General features: G+C 38.9%; 1 protein-coding gene across 1 annotated transcript in view; it reads right to left on the minus strand.

Annotated features, from left to right (window-relative positions):
* Positions 1–15,479, minus strand: part of LOC124616738 (1,2-dihydroxy-3-keto-5-methylthiopentene dioxygenase) — a 59,809-nt gene that overhangs the window by 3,157 nt on the left and 41,173 nt on the right. The window contains exons 3-4 of the mRNA XM_047145107.1: positions 10,337–10,456; positions 403–582 (exon numbers count right to left, since the gene is read on the minus strand). Of these exons, the coding sequence (XP_047001063.1) occupies positions 403–582; positions 10,337–10,456 (300 nt within the window). The remainder of the gene's footprint in view (positions 1–402; positions 583–10,336; positions 10,457–15,479) is intronic.

The raw sequence follows: 15,479 nt of genomic DNA on the forward strand, positions 1-15,479 counted from the left end.
GCTGCAATCATCAGTTTTATAAAGAAACTGAAGTACTGATACTGCTTCAGCTGCAAAACCACAAGACAATCAAATAAGATGAACTACAGTGACAACTCCATCTCACGTTGGTCTCTGTAACTTGACCACTTGGCTGAGTTCTTGCTGCCTCCAGCTCCTGCCATCAGTTACGTCAAAGCAGTCCCATTTGACAGCCACAAGGGCTGAATTGTTCTAGTTGCCTTAATGGAATCACATCTTTACAGTGATATATTATCTAACTGAACAATGAATGACAGCACGCAGAAAGCTGGCATATGCTAACATAGTGAACACCCCCTGCAAGTTTCAATTGTAACTATGTCAGCTTACTAGTTAGTGTGATTTTTTGGATGGGGAAAGCTTAATAATATTTATACAAACCTTTGTATCAAGTGTGAATCGATGGTATATTCCACTAGGAATTATGATCATATCACCAGGTAAAACTTCAATACGAATCCACTCATCATTTCCATTTCGTACATCAAAGTATCCTGAACCTTCGAGTACAAATCTTATTTCTTCTTCTGTATGCAAGTGTTCAGTGAAAAAGCTCTTCAGCTGGAACAAAATAAATAAGCTTAACAGAGTACTTTCCCAACTCAAATAAGGAATTAACATCCAGGACAAGGCATCCTGGAGGAAACAATTAAAAAGGGCTACAGTAATGCAGTGTGTACAAGTAACAAGCCAGGATTTTAAAATTGTGTTTCATATTATACTTACCATACCCAATCCTAAGCAAAAAGCACTTATCATTTCTTTTCACATATTTTCTTAAATTTTCCTTCTGCTGAAAACTGCAGTGTCAATAACTTCTAACAATTTAATAGAAAAATAGAATGAGTCTGTTTACTTTCCACATTTTAATAAATGCAACATAGAAAACAATTTTTTAAGAAATTAGTTAATATAAACAACTGATAGTGTCTAGTGAAGTCTGCGAAAACAAAAGATTATCATATCATCAAATGGTTTCCAGGAATGAATAACAGCCGAATGTATAAAAGACTAGCTTTTACTAGAAATCGAGATGAAATAGGATTTGCATTATCTGTCGGACATTTCATTTCTGCTGTTAGACTATAAAAAGATTTTTACACTTGCATTTTTCAATCCATTGTACCTCAAAACTAGATTCAGTAAAGGACACCCTAGATCGCTGTTCCCTCTGATACCACATTTGTAAGTATAAACTGAGTAAGACATTTGCAAACATGGCAAAATCCTTTTTGCAGAGTTTTTTAAATCAATACTGTCATTTTCCATGGCTACTTTCACTCTGTCTTAACAACATTCACTATTAATTTGATTTTACTGTATGGGCTGACAATTTCAGATATGATATGCCTACTACTTGGTATATTTTTACTTGAAATGTGTTACAACAAAACTAAATATAACACATCTCTACTCCCCAAACCACCTTACAGTGTGTGGTATGTATCACTGCACTTCCCCCATTTTCCTGTTCCAGTCGTGAATAGTTCATAATAATAGAGATTACTGGTAGTCTCCATGTGAATTATAATCTCTCTAATTTTACCTACATGATCTTTTTGGAAGATATACATAGGATGCAACAGTATGTTGCTTGATTCTTCTAGGAACATATGCTCTTTGAACTTTTAATAGTAAACCACACCACACCATGATGCAGAACACCTCCCTGCAAAGAAACACACTGCTCTTCTTTGAATCTTCTCTTTTTCCTCTATCAATTGAATCGGTCAGAGCTGAAAGGCATTAAATCCATTTTTGCAACTTTAACAGGAGAAGGAAAAAACTGTATAGATGTAACTAAACCAAATAAATATTGATTATAACTCCTATTACACTAGTCAACAGCCATTTTGCATCTGGGATGTGATACATCAACTAAAACGTATTTTGGTGTGTAGAATCCGAATATACCTTTCAAAATGGTCTAGCAAGCACCATTTTTGAGTTCTTAAGGGTTTTTTATTTTTCCTGTTCAGTACTTTGCTTTTTGCTGTTCTTTTGCTTTGATGTTTAATTGTTTGTTTTTGATTTGCAGAAGAGAGCTAGAAGATCTACAAATCGTCAGTAAAAGGTTGGTGCGGTAATCTAGTGGTGAGAGAGAGATCCTCAGTGAGTGTTTCCTGTGAAAGGCAGTGCAAACTTTTTGTGTTTTAAAACTTACACTAAGAAAAATGGCAACTAGTAAATCTCGTTGCTGTCTAAACCACCCCAACAACTTTTGTTATGTGTGTGGGAAACTCACTCCAAAAGCTCAAAGAAAACCAATCACTGATTTGTTTAAGAAGGCATGTTGTTGTTGTTGTTGTTGTTGTTGTTGTGGTCTTCAGTCCTGAGACTGGTTTGATGGAGCTCTCCATGCTATTCTATCCTGTGCAAGCTTTTTCATCTCCCAGTACCTACTGCAACCTACATCCTTCTGAATCTGCTTAGTGTATTCATCTCTTGGTCTCCCTCTACGATTTTTACCCTCCACGCTGCCCTCCAATACTAAATTGGTGATCCCTTGATGCCTCAGAACATGTCCTACCAACCGATCCCTTCTTCTGGTCAAGTTGTGCCACAAACTTCTCTTCTCCCCAATCCTATTCAATACTTCCTCATTAGTTATGTGATCTACCCATCTAATCTTCAGCATTCTTCTGTAGCACCACATTTCAAAAGCTTGTATTCTCTTCTTGTCCAAACTAATTATCATCCACGTTTCACTTCCATACATGGCTACACTCCATACAAATACTTTCAGAAATGACTTCCTGACACTTAAATCAATACTGGATGTTAATTTCTCTTCTTCAGAAACACTTTCCTTGCATAAGGCATATAAATTGTAATTTTATTGTCCTGTTGGTGATCAAGATAAAAATTTTGCACCTCATATTCCCTGCATAACCTGTACCACAACCTTAACCGAGTGGCTGAAAGGAAAACACTGAGCCATTCCATCTGATGAGTGGCTGAAAGGAAAACACTGAGCCATGCCATCTGATGGTGTGGTGTGAGCCTAAAGACCATTATTCAGACTGTTACTTCTGTCTTACAAATATTTTGGGACATTCAAGCACAACTAGACATAAAATAAAGTATGCAAATGTATCTTCAGTGCATCTGCCTGTGCCCCGTGCTCCTGTCTGTAACTTGAAAGCCACGGAACCAGACACCATGTCAAGTGAATCAGAAAGTATTGAGCATATAGAAGAGTACTGCCCTCACTCAGTATCATGACACTTTGCCTCAGCTCTTAAATCAAAAGGAATTGAATGATTTGGTTCATGATCTACAACTTTTGAAACAGTTAGCTGAACTCTTGGGGTCGAGACTGCAACAACGGAATCTTCTAGCTCCAGGGACAAAAATTTCCTGTTTCAGATCAAGAGGTGCTTCTTTCACTCAGTATTTCAAAATGCAGAATTCAGTGTGTGTGTGTGTGTGTGTGTGTGTGTGTGTGTGTGTGTGTGTGTGTAGAGAGATTTCAATGGTCTAATGATGTGGCTAGGTGTATAACATAATCCATAGGAGTGGCGACTATTTATTGACTCCAGTAACATCAGCTTGACAGCAGTACTACTGCATAATGGCAATCCATTTCCATTGGTACCTTTGGCTTGCTTAGGCAGTAGACATGAAAGAAACTTATGAAACCATGGCTTTGCTGCTAGAGGCAACTAAATATAAGAATCACGAATGGCACCTTTGCTGTAATTTAAAAGTTGTTGCACTCCTTACAGGTTTACAGGCTGCATCCACGAAACACTGCTGCTTTTTGTGCCTTTGGGACAGCCATTACACCAGGAACCACTATACAGTCAAGGAATGGCCTGTAAGGAAGTCATGTGTTCCTGGAAACGTAAATGTAAATGTGAACAATTTGTTGAACAATTGATTGAGCCCGATAAAATCATTTTGCCTCCCCTTCATATCAAGTTGGGTCTTATCAAGAACTTTGTAAAAGCTCTGGATAAAGAAGGTGAGGCCTTCAATCACTTGAAAGAAAAGTTTCCCAAATTAAGCGAATCAATGCTGAAAGAGGCTATATTTGTTGGACCACAAATAAGAAAATTGCTGAAAGATCCAACCTTTGATACCAAACTCACAGATATCCAATTATCTGCTTGGTCTTCATTTAAAGCAATTGTGAAGGGTTTTTTGGGTAACAGAAAAGACAAAAACTACGTTACCATTGTGAATGATCTGTTGGACAACTATAAGAACTTGGGGTGTAGAATGCCACTTAAAATTCACTTTTTACATTCTCACCTTGATTTCTTCCCAGAAAATTTGGGAGCCGTAAGCGATTAGCATGGGGAACGCTTTCACCAAGACATTCTTACCATGGAGCACCATTACCAAGGCCATTGGAACCCTTTGAAGATGGATGACTACTGCTGGGGTTTTGTTAGGGAGAGTGGTGAAACAGCAAACAAAAGAAGAGCTCCGTCATTGCATTTTTCGAAAACCAAAGACGATTTAAGGGGGGAAATATATTCTGAACTAATTTGGACCTTTTATTGGCATCATGCCCATATAAAGGATGTCCCATTTATCTTGACTACTCTAAATAACTGTTTGTCCAGAAGCAAATTACAAAATGTTTCAAGCAAATGCTCTTCAACTGTCAGGGGGACATCAATCAGCATGATTGCCTTTACTGTAGCTTTGTTTTTTACAAAGATATGAACAGCAGTATGACTTTTTTAAAATGGTACCCTGGTTTTTTTATTCAGTAATTCATTTCTTCTCCTAAAGACCTATTCAAATATGCATCACAGTGTACCATTAACTGAAACACAATGTCATTTATTACATAGCACAACACTGACTTTACGTGCAAAACAGTATTGACTTCAAACATTATGAATGTGTAGTTTTGCTTGACTTAATTGTGTCAATTTTTGCTGTTACCATTTTTTATTCTGCTGTGTATCTAGGAAATGTGATGTCATAGAGAAAAACTGATTTTACCATTGTATTTAGCAATTCAAAATTAGGTAAATACACCCATTTACAAACCAAATGCAGAAAAAGTTTAAATCTGGTAACTAGTATTATCTATTAAATAATTTTTTAGAATGTAATTTTTGTTAATGAAAATACAATTTGAACATTTAACCCGCATTTATTTCTGTTTTTCAAAAATGGACTTAATGCTTTTCAGCCCTGTGGTTACCAATAAATTCATGACCTGTATTGATTAATAAATTTAATATGGAATATTAATCACATGTGTTCATGGAATACATATTAACGGACAACAGTAATGTTAGTTACATACTGCATTATTACTATGACTGAATATAATTTAAATTCATGAAGAAACAAACACACAGGACTTAGGACTTATTAGAGATGAAAAGATTCACTCAGAGTACTCATTGTTGCCCATTTTAGAATGTTCTCGTAAAATTCCATCACGTCTTGAAGACCATATTTCACTGACTTTCAAATGTCCTGTATCTTTTTGAAGTTTATGGGAACTTTGTCCTTGTATACCTTGTCACATGGTATGCTAAGATAAGGCAGTGACCTTGACTTTCCCAGAAATAATGTGTGTAACAGGAAAGTTGATGTAAACAGATGCTTCAACCTCTCCAATTGTTGTGGTACTTGAATTTTAAGGGAGAATGCCTGCTTTTTATCTCTTGGGAATCCTTCAGTTTCCCTTCGATACAACATGTATCAAAATCAATTATTTCATCATACTCTGGAACATGTACTTCCACATTTTTTCCTACTGTTTGCTTTTAGGGTATAAACTCTATCACAATTTTTTCTTTTCTTTTTGAATACTCCAAAATTTCTATCATGTGGCAGTGGGAGAAAACAGTTCGACACCGTACGGGGGACATCGTTTGGTTCACCAATGGGTCAAAAGCAGATCAAGGTGTTGGGGCAGGGTTGTACGGGGTTCAGCCAAGACTGGAGAGCAGCATCTCTCTAGGGAAACTGGCCCCTGTATTCCAAGCCGAAATAACTGCAATCAGGGCACGTGTGGAGGAGAATATGAGTAGGTGCTACAATGATGGTAACATCTACAATTATTCAGACAGCCAGGCAGCCCTGAAATCATTGGCAGCTCCTGCAACAAGGTCTAAGATTGTTGCAGATTGCCACAGGGCTCTGGTGGAGCTAGGGGGAAGCAATAAGGTGTACCTAGTGTGAGTCCCTGGCCACTCAGGGATCTGTGGCAATGAACAAGCCGACAGATTGGCTAGGATGGGGGCAACAACTCCATTTATTGGACAGGAACCTGTCTTGACAATCACCAAGGCTATGATCAAATTAGAACTATGGAACTGGCTTAGGAAACAGCACGTAGGATATTGGACCAAGGTCCATAAACAAAAACATGGTAAGGTAATGATGCCCAAGCCATGGTTTAAAATCCTGGGATTGAACAGGAAAGAGATCAAACTCATGACTGAACTGATGACTGGCCATGGGAGCTTTAAAAAACACCTACACACAATGGGTATAATGGAAGAGGACCCTAAATGTAGGATCTGTGATGAGGGTGAAGAAACTGCATCACACCTAATCTTTGAATGCATGGCATTGGAGAGTAAAAGATACAGAATCTTCGGGACAACTAGACCTGAAGAAATTGTGTCTAACAAAAAACTGGTAGAGGGACTCCTTACACTACTTAAGGGCACTGGTTGGCTTTACTAGATATACAGCGAGCGATGCCACACAATAAACCTAGTTTCGGTGCGGGCAGTGGTGGGTTAGACCTAAGCTGTTTTAGCTCTCCAGTTAAAATCAAATCAAATCAAAATCAAATCAATGAAACAGATGGAGGTCATTGTCATACCTATGCTGAAAATTTTAAAACTAGTCTCATACTGACATTCCCAGCGTTTCCTGTTCTAATATCTGCCCTTACAGAGATCCCTAGTAGATGGGTTGGACTGTGAAATAGTCTGGATAAAGTTGCCAATCAGACAAGGAGTGACCATTGTATTAGGATGTTTTTATACACCACCAGCATCCACAACAAACGTTGCAGAATGTTTCAGGGAAAGTCTTGAGTACATAGGAAATAAATATCCAAATTATCCATTAGTTACAGGTGGAGACTTTAATCTGCCATCCATTGACTGGGAAAATTACACGTTTATCACAGGGGGCAGAAGCAAAGACTCATGTGAAGTTATTCTAGGAGTGCTCTTCAACATAAAACCTTGAGCAATTGGTTAGAAAACCAACTCGAGATGGGAACATATTAGATATCTTGGTGACAAACAGACCTGATCCTTTTGAGGAAGTTAATCTAGAAGAAGGTATTGGGGAGCATAATCTCATTGTGACGTCTATGTCAGTGGGGAACACCCAGAATATAGTTTTCTTGTTTGGGAAAGGAAATAGAAGTGTCATTAATGAATATCTTCATCGTCAGCTCCAAGCATTCACTGCAGGACACAAAGATATTGAGCATCTTTGGTCAGAATTTAAAGGCATTGTCCACCACATGCTAGAGAAATATGTGCTTAGCAAAAATATAGAGGAGGGAAAGGATCCACCTTGGTTCAACAAACATATTAGGAAGTTGCTGAGAAAGCAGAGAATTTTAAACGTAGTCATTGACCACTGACAAACAGAAATTATGCGAAATGAAAGCAGCTGTCAAAAGGTCAATGAGATATTCTTTTAATGAATTTGAAAGCAATATTTTATCTGGAGATTCTAAAAATAATCCCAAAAAATTTTGGTCGTACGTAAAATCTATGAACGCTACAAATAATTCAATACCTTCTCTTGCTGTCAGTACGGGTAATATAATGGATGATGATAAACAGAAGACTGAAATTCTAGACCTAGCTTTCAAAAACGCGTTTACGGTAGACGACTGCAGCACCATTCTCTCTTCCAATTATCAAACAATCGCAAGGAAGGCATCTGGCTCAGATGGTATTCCCGTAAGATTTTATGTTGCCTATGCTACAAATACAGCACCACTCTTATCCATCATCTATCAGAGATCATTAGAACAGCGGAAAGTTAAAAGAGATGATGCTGTAGTATATTGAGAAGTTGTAACAATGGAAAATTATACTGAAATGCAGGAGGATCTGCAACGAATTGACACATGGTGCAGGGAATGGCCATTGAATCTCAATGTAGACAAGTGTAATGTGCTGCAAATACATAGAAAGAAAGATCCTTTATCATTTATCTACAATATAGCAGGTCAGCAACTGGAAGCAGTTAATTCCATAAATTATCTGGGAGTAGGCATTAGGAGTGATTTAAAATGGAATGACCATATAAAATTAAACGTCGGTAAAGCAGATGCCAGACAGACTCATTGGAAGACTCCTAAGGAAATGCAGTCTGAAAACAAAGGAAGTAGGTTACAGTGCACTTGTTCGCCCACTGCTTGAATACTGCTCACCAGTGTGGGATCCGTTCTAGATAGGGTTGATAGAAGAGATAGAGAAGATCCAACGGAGAGCAGCGCGCTTCGTTACAGGACGATTTAGTAATCGCGAAAGTGTTACAGAGGTGAAAGACAAGCTCCAGTGGAAGGCTCTGCAAGAGAGACGCTCAGTAGCTCAGCACGGGCTTTTGTCGAAGTTTCGATAACATACCTTCACTGAGGAGTGAAGCAGTATATTGCTCCCTCCTACGTATATCTCACGAACAGACCATTAGGATAAAATCAGAGAGATTAGAGCCCACACAGAGGCATACCGAAAATCTTCCTTTCCACAAACAATACGAGACTGGAATAGAAGGGAGAACCGATAGAGGTACTCAAGGTACCCTCCCCCACACACCGTCAGGTGGCTTGTGGAGTATTGATGTAGATATAGATGTAGAGACAGGAAGAAGGCCCAGGTCATAGCAATCTATAAAAAGGGTAGAAAATTGGATGCACATATTACCGGCCAATTTCACTGCCATTGATTTGTTGTAGAATCATGGAACATATTTTGTGTTCAGACATAATGACCTTTCTAGACTCTGAGAAGCTCACCTGCAGAAACCAGGAAACAGTGGTCACGCGAGACACAACTGGCACTCTTTGTGCGTGATATACAACAGGCTCTAGATACTGGCTCCCAGGTTGGTGCCATATTCCTCGACTTTCGAAAGGCATTCGACTCAGTTCCGCACTGCCGCTTCTTCCAAAAAGTGCAAGCTTACCGTCTATCTGATGACATATGCGGTTGGATAGAGTGTTTTCTAACAGACAGAGAGCAATATGTCATCTTGAATTGGGAGACTTCAACAGAAACAGGCATAACATCAGGTGTGCCCCAGGGTAGCATAATAGGTCCCCTGCTTTTGACGATTTACATAAACGATCTGGTTGATGGTGTTGACAGTGGCATTAGACTGTTTGCCGATGATGCTGTAGTCTACAGGAAGGTAGTCTCACACGGAAGTTGTGAACAAATCAATGAGGATTTGCAGAAAATAAATGCGTGGTGTAATGACTGGCAGTTATCTCTCAATATTAGTAAGTGTAACCTACTGCGTATAACAAAGTGAAAATCCCCATTAACGTACAAGTACAAAATAAATGCCCAGTCTTTGGAAGTGGTAACATCCGTCAAGTATCTGGGTGTGTCTATTCAAAATGATCTCAAATGGAACGATCAGATTACACAAGTAACAGCTAAGGCGAACTGTAGAATGCAGTTTATTGGTAGAATCCTGAAGCAATGCAGTCCTTCAACAAGGGAAATTGCTTAAAATACTTTCGTTCACCCAGTCTTAGAGTATTGTTCATCTGTATGGGACCCTTACCAGTTGGGTCTGATTCAAGAGATTAAGAAGATCCAAAGCAGCAAGATTCATGACTGGTACATTTAGCCATCGCGAGAGCGTTACAAATCTCATAGACAGTTTGAAGTGGGACACACTTGCAGATAGACGATTCACTAAACAGAAGGGGCTGCTCACTAAATTCCAAAATCTGATCTTCACCGAGGATGTAGAGCATATATTATTACCATCAACTTTCATAAGGTGCAATGATCACCATTCAAAGATAAGGGAAATTAGAGCTCGTACTGAGGCGTTCAGGCAGTTGTTTTTCCCTCACGCGATCCGCAAGTGGAACATTCTGCCACACACCACTTGGTGGCTAGCAGGGTATATATGTAGATACATAGATGTAGCTTTGCAGTCAGGGAGTATTCCTCCAGCTTTTTATTCTTTCCTGTCTCTCATACTTTTATTTCTTTATAGTAGTGTATCAGAATTGTAAAAAGTCTTCTACATATCCAACTTCAATAAAGTTCTTAACTTTTAACATAAATACATTAATTAACAATTATTTCAGTAGAAATGAAAACTATCTTACTACCTTTTCTTCATAGTTTGGTAAACAGTTCTTTGAACAAGTGATTTCATCTTCATATGTGTATCCACGCTCTTTCTTGATTTTTTCAAGTTCTCCATCTTCTATAAATGTTTTTGGATTCAACTGAAATAATGATAAAGCTAATATTAATTTTGTTTATGCACATTACATTATAACAATCGTAATAAAGCACATAACACACTGACCGCAAATCATATGTGAGTTAAAGAAATGAAAATGTGTGACAATAAAATAGCAAAAAATGCAGTATGGGGCGCAGAAGAAACAAGTTAACAAATCAGATTTCTCCAGACTATTGTCTCATTCTGTTTCTTGCATTACGAACCAAATTAGCTGCCACAGAAACATGTGAAATATAGCACTAAAGAACAAGCAAAGATATTGTTGATGAGAAGACAGCATAAAATCCCACACAGTGCCGATTATGCACACAGACAGTCTTCTAGAAAGCAGAAGGTGAGAGTGATTAATTTCCTCTTGTTGATTAACACTGTGGTATGAAAAAAAAGAGTCAAAGATACTCAATGCGGGAGGAATGGCATAAAGATAAAATATTACAAATGGATAAAAAAAGGAAGAGAGACTCTGTTATCAAAAAGGAACTGACAGAGTGCCGACACGAAGACTGAAATGTTTGTTCAAAGCAGACCCATACAAACACTACAAACTTTGTGTTTAAATTCTCTGGGACATTAAATCACTAATACATTTATTTATTGTAGATAACTTTTGAAGGTCATTCTAAAAGTAAATAATGTTTGTTTCTACAGATATTTTAATTCAAAAAAATAAAACTTATTTCACAATATATTTTGGTGTTTATGTAGTAGTAATTTAAATTTATACATTTGTTGTAGCTCTCTCCATGAGCTTTCCTATGCCTTCTACATACTCAGTTACTGCAAAGTTACTGAACCAGTCGCTAACATCCTTTTTCAGTTCGTTGTCATTCCCAGTGTGCTTTCCACCCAACGAGTACTTCAATTTTGGAAGAAAGATGCTAATCACTTGGTGACAATTAGGTCCAAAAATATTCCCCTTTAACCGCCAAAGCAAATTTTCCTTCAATTTAACAGAATGTGGATGAGCATATTGTAAAGATGGGCAATGCCAGTGGACAATAATTGACATCATTCATTTTCAATGGCATGGAATAGTCGCTGAAGGATCAGACAATAGGCTGCTGCATTTATTGTTTCTTCTCTAGGTATGAAGTTGGCGAGTAAGACACTCTTTCAATCCCAAAACACAGTGTTCGTAACCATTTCGGTGCACAGAACTTGTTTGGCCTTTTTTAGTTCTGTTGAGGATCATGGATATTCATGCCAACAACATGTATTTTATTTCTGGACTTTTATGCTAAGCCCAGGGCTTCTCACCAGTAACAATGTGGCTTAAAAACACCTCACTATTCCTGTTGTAGTGAGTGAGAAAAGTCAGTAAAGCTTCCATTATTATTTTTTTAATCTGTCAAAAGCCAAGGGACTTAATTGGCACGCACTTTTCTATAGCCCGGATCACCACTAACAATTTGATAAAGAACTAATTGTGCAATTTCAGGAAGCACAACTCTGTCTACCAGTAGTGAAACATCTACCCTGTTAAATTTTTGCCTCAGTCCTTGATTTGAGTTCGTCAATCACAACTGAAGGTTGATCTCGTCGTGTTTCTTCATGAATATTCTTCATTCATCTCCCAGTAAACATGATGCACCAGCCTCAAACTGAAACTTCTTTTACCAAATTTCCAAAAACATAAATTTCGATAGGGTCTACTTCTATACATTCACAAACTATGTTACAGTACGAAGATTCCACTTGGTGGGATCATTAATTTTTACACAAATTTTAAAATTACACAAATAAACAGTAAACTCCTGCCCACTGTAAACACCATACAGGTATCAATGATTGGAAGGTCTGTGGCACAGCAGGAATTCTGACACTCACCAAAATGTCCCTAATACATGAAACCTCATATCCCATCAACCAAAACTGCAATCATACAAAAACAAAAAATGAACTGCATTTGTTGCTATTATTGAAAAAAATTAATTTCCATGTATTTGTGAAAATGCCTTTAAAATTATGATACAGCTGTACAGAGAAATATACATAACGTACAATGTATAAGTACAGTATCTCAGACAGTTCCTGTACACTGGGTGCAGCTGCTTCACCTATCTACAACATGATTCTGTAAACATCTCTAAGGCAACACCTCTTCATAGCTCTATGGATGACTATTGTTTTCACCTACAGCGATTTGCGCTGAGCAACTGAAAGCTGCCAAAAGTTCTACCCAGTCTTCAGAATTTTGTTACGATGACTCAACTGTAGGAGTGTCTTAGTAGCAAATAACAGATGCACAATTTGGCATTTTTTCACGCATCTCAGAGTTTACGTCATGTCTCCTGATTTATGATAGGTACATGGTTCTTACCCCCATGGTGATTGTTTCTTGACAGTAACAGACAGGTGGAACAAGTTTGGCTGAAATTGGTCCAGTGGTTTAGGAGGGAGCTGTGGAAAAACACGCAGTGCTGCCCGGGTATGTATTTATTCCAATCTTCTACTCATCCATCTCCTAACTCCCCCCCCCCCCCCCCCTCTCTGTCTATCTCCTCCTTCACCCCACCTCTGTCCATGTCCTCCACCACCACACTATATCTCCACCTGCCCCTCCCACTGTCCATCTCCTCCTCCCTCCTCCACCCCCCCCCCCCCCCCACCTGTCCATATGTTCCTCGCCCCTCTGTCCATGTCCATCTCCTACTCCTCCTTCCCTCCACCTCCTACCTCTGTCCATCTCCTCTTACTGTTCAATCTCCACTGCCCCCTTTTCTGTCCATTCCTCCGGCTCCTCTCCCAGAGCAGAAAGGGAAGACACATCCATATTCCTTGGTACGGGGTTCATAGATACAGCAACAGCGTAACTGAAATATAGTGTAGAATAGAAAGAATATCAATGCTGACAATATGAACAGGAAAAATTTGTATAGAATAGTAAATGAAAATGTACCTACTAATGACAAGAACAGCAAAGAAAAGAGAGTAATAGGTAGTTTCTGGGAAGAGCTAGATGATGTGCTGGAAAGCATACCACATAGACAAGTCAAGATATTTGTTAAGTGATTATTATATACAGACTAGAAGGGAGAATCAATATATGGAAATAGTACATGAACACTCAGTACATAACAGGACAAACAAATATGAAGAAAGGTTAACTGAACTGTGTCGAGAACACAAAAGAAGATGATGACAATACACTTCAGGGCCAAACTGGGTGAGAAAGATATAAGCAAGCCATGCACCCGTCTTCCAGACAGACCATATAGCATTCAGTCTGATCGAAGAGATCAGGAAGAATACAAGATTAGAATCACATCACTATCTTAGAGAAGTCAAGAGCCATCAGATTCCAAACAGGCCACAGATGAATATAGCAACTGGAAACATGAAAACAAACACAGACAAATTAAAATGCAATCAAGTCGCATACGAGAAAGGAGTCGAAACATACAGTGAATGGGTCGACATGAAGCTGAACACTGGAAAGTAGGCAGAACTATAGGGAAAGGAAGAAAAGAAAAACAAGCACTGGCAGTGAGATAAGAATTGTCAGGAAGTGGCAGAGGACTGCATGAAAGCCTGGATTAACTGGAGTAATGAGAAGGACCACGAACAATGGGAGGTTTTCCTCAGAACAATAAAGAAAGTGTCCAGAACAATAAGATGAACCAGAAGACAAAGGACGAAGCAGGAACTGGATGAGACTGAGAACAACTTAAGGGAAACCAACGGTATACCCTTTTTTGGGAAAGGCAAAATGAGTCCGACTGGCTACAGGGGCAAAGAACTGTTTATTAGAGAGAAGGAAAAGAAACTGATTGTTAAGAGTGAAGGGTAAGTGCAAAATACTTGCAGAGTACTTTCATGAACTGCTGAATTGTGAACCACCTGAAGCCAAATAGGAACAGAGAATGGGCACAGAAGAGAGTCACGCCTTCCAACCAGGGATGATGTCAAAAAGGCCAAAACTGATCTAAAGAATAAAAATGCAACTGGAGAAGACAGGATATCAGCCAAGGTGATAAAGTGGGGAGGCGACAAAGTGATAGACAACATGACCAAGGTTACCTGCCAAATTTGCAGACAAATGTTACCAGAAGGAGGGAAGAACGTGATCATAGTGCTGATAGGTAAGAAGGGTGCAAGAGGGATGCAAACAACTACAGAGGAATATCACTGTCACAATTCTTCCTGAAAAGATCAGAAAAACAGATGGAAACTGCAGTTGGAAACTATCAAGTGGGAATTAGAAAAGGAGGAGGATGCACAGAGCATATTTATATTGAAACAACTGGTGGAACCTATGACTTTAAAGAACAAAAACATGGTAGTAACCTTCATAGACTTCATGAAGGCATAGGATTCCATTGACAGATGGACTCTTGGAAGGATATTGGAGAACAGAGGACAAGATGGCACTACACGAGAACTAACAATGGAAATTCTGACAGTCACAAAGGTAAGGGTGAGATTCAGAAGGGTACTATCAGAAAAAGTTTGAGATCAAGACCTGTGTCAACAGGTAAGAGGGATGAAACTTCCTGGCAGATTAAAACTACGTGCAGGACTAAGACTCGAACTTGGGGCCCTTGCCTTTCGCAGGCAGGTGCACTATCGACTGAGCTACCCAAGCCTAACTCATGACCCATCCTCACAGCTTTACTTCTGCCACTACCTGATCTCCTATCATCCAAATTTCACAGTGCGGTGATATGAAACTTCCTGGTGGATTACAATTGTATGCAGGACTGAAATGTGAACGTGAGACTGTGTCTTTAGTGGGCAAGTGCTCTATGGACTAAGCTACCCAAGCACAACTCACAACCTGTCCTCCAGCAAAGGAGAACTTCTGTGAAGTTTCGAAGGTAGGAGATGAGGTATTGCTGGAAGTACAGCTGTATGGACAGGCCCTGAGTTATGCTTGGATAGATCAGTCGGTAGAGCACTTGCTCATGAAAGGCAAAGGCCCTGAGTTCAAGTCTCGCTACTGCACACAGTTTTAATCTGCCACGAAGTTTCATATCAGTGCACATTCACTACAGATCGAAAAT

Source organism: Schistocerca americana, chromosome 1 (assembly GCF_021461395.2).
Source record: "Schistocerca americana isolate TAMUIC-IGC-003095 chromosome 1, iqSchAmer2.1, whole genome shotgun sequence".
In the NCBI taxonomy this organism is placed as follows: Eukaryota; Metazoa; Arthropoda; class Insecta; order Orthoptera; family Acrididae; genus Schistocerca; species Schistocerca americana.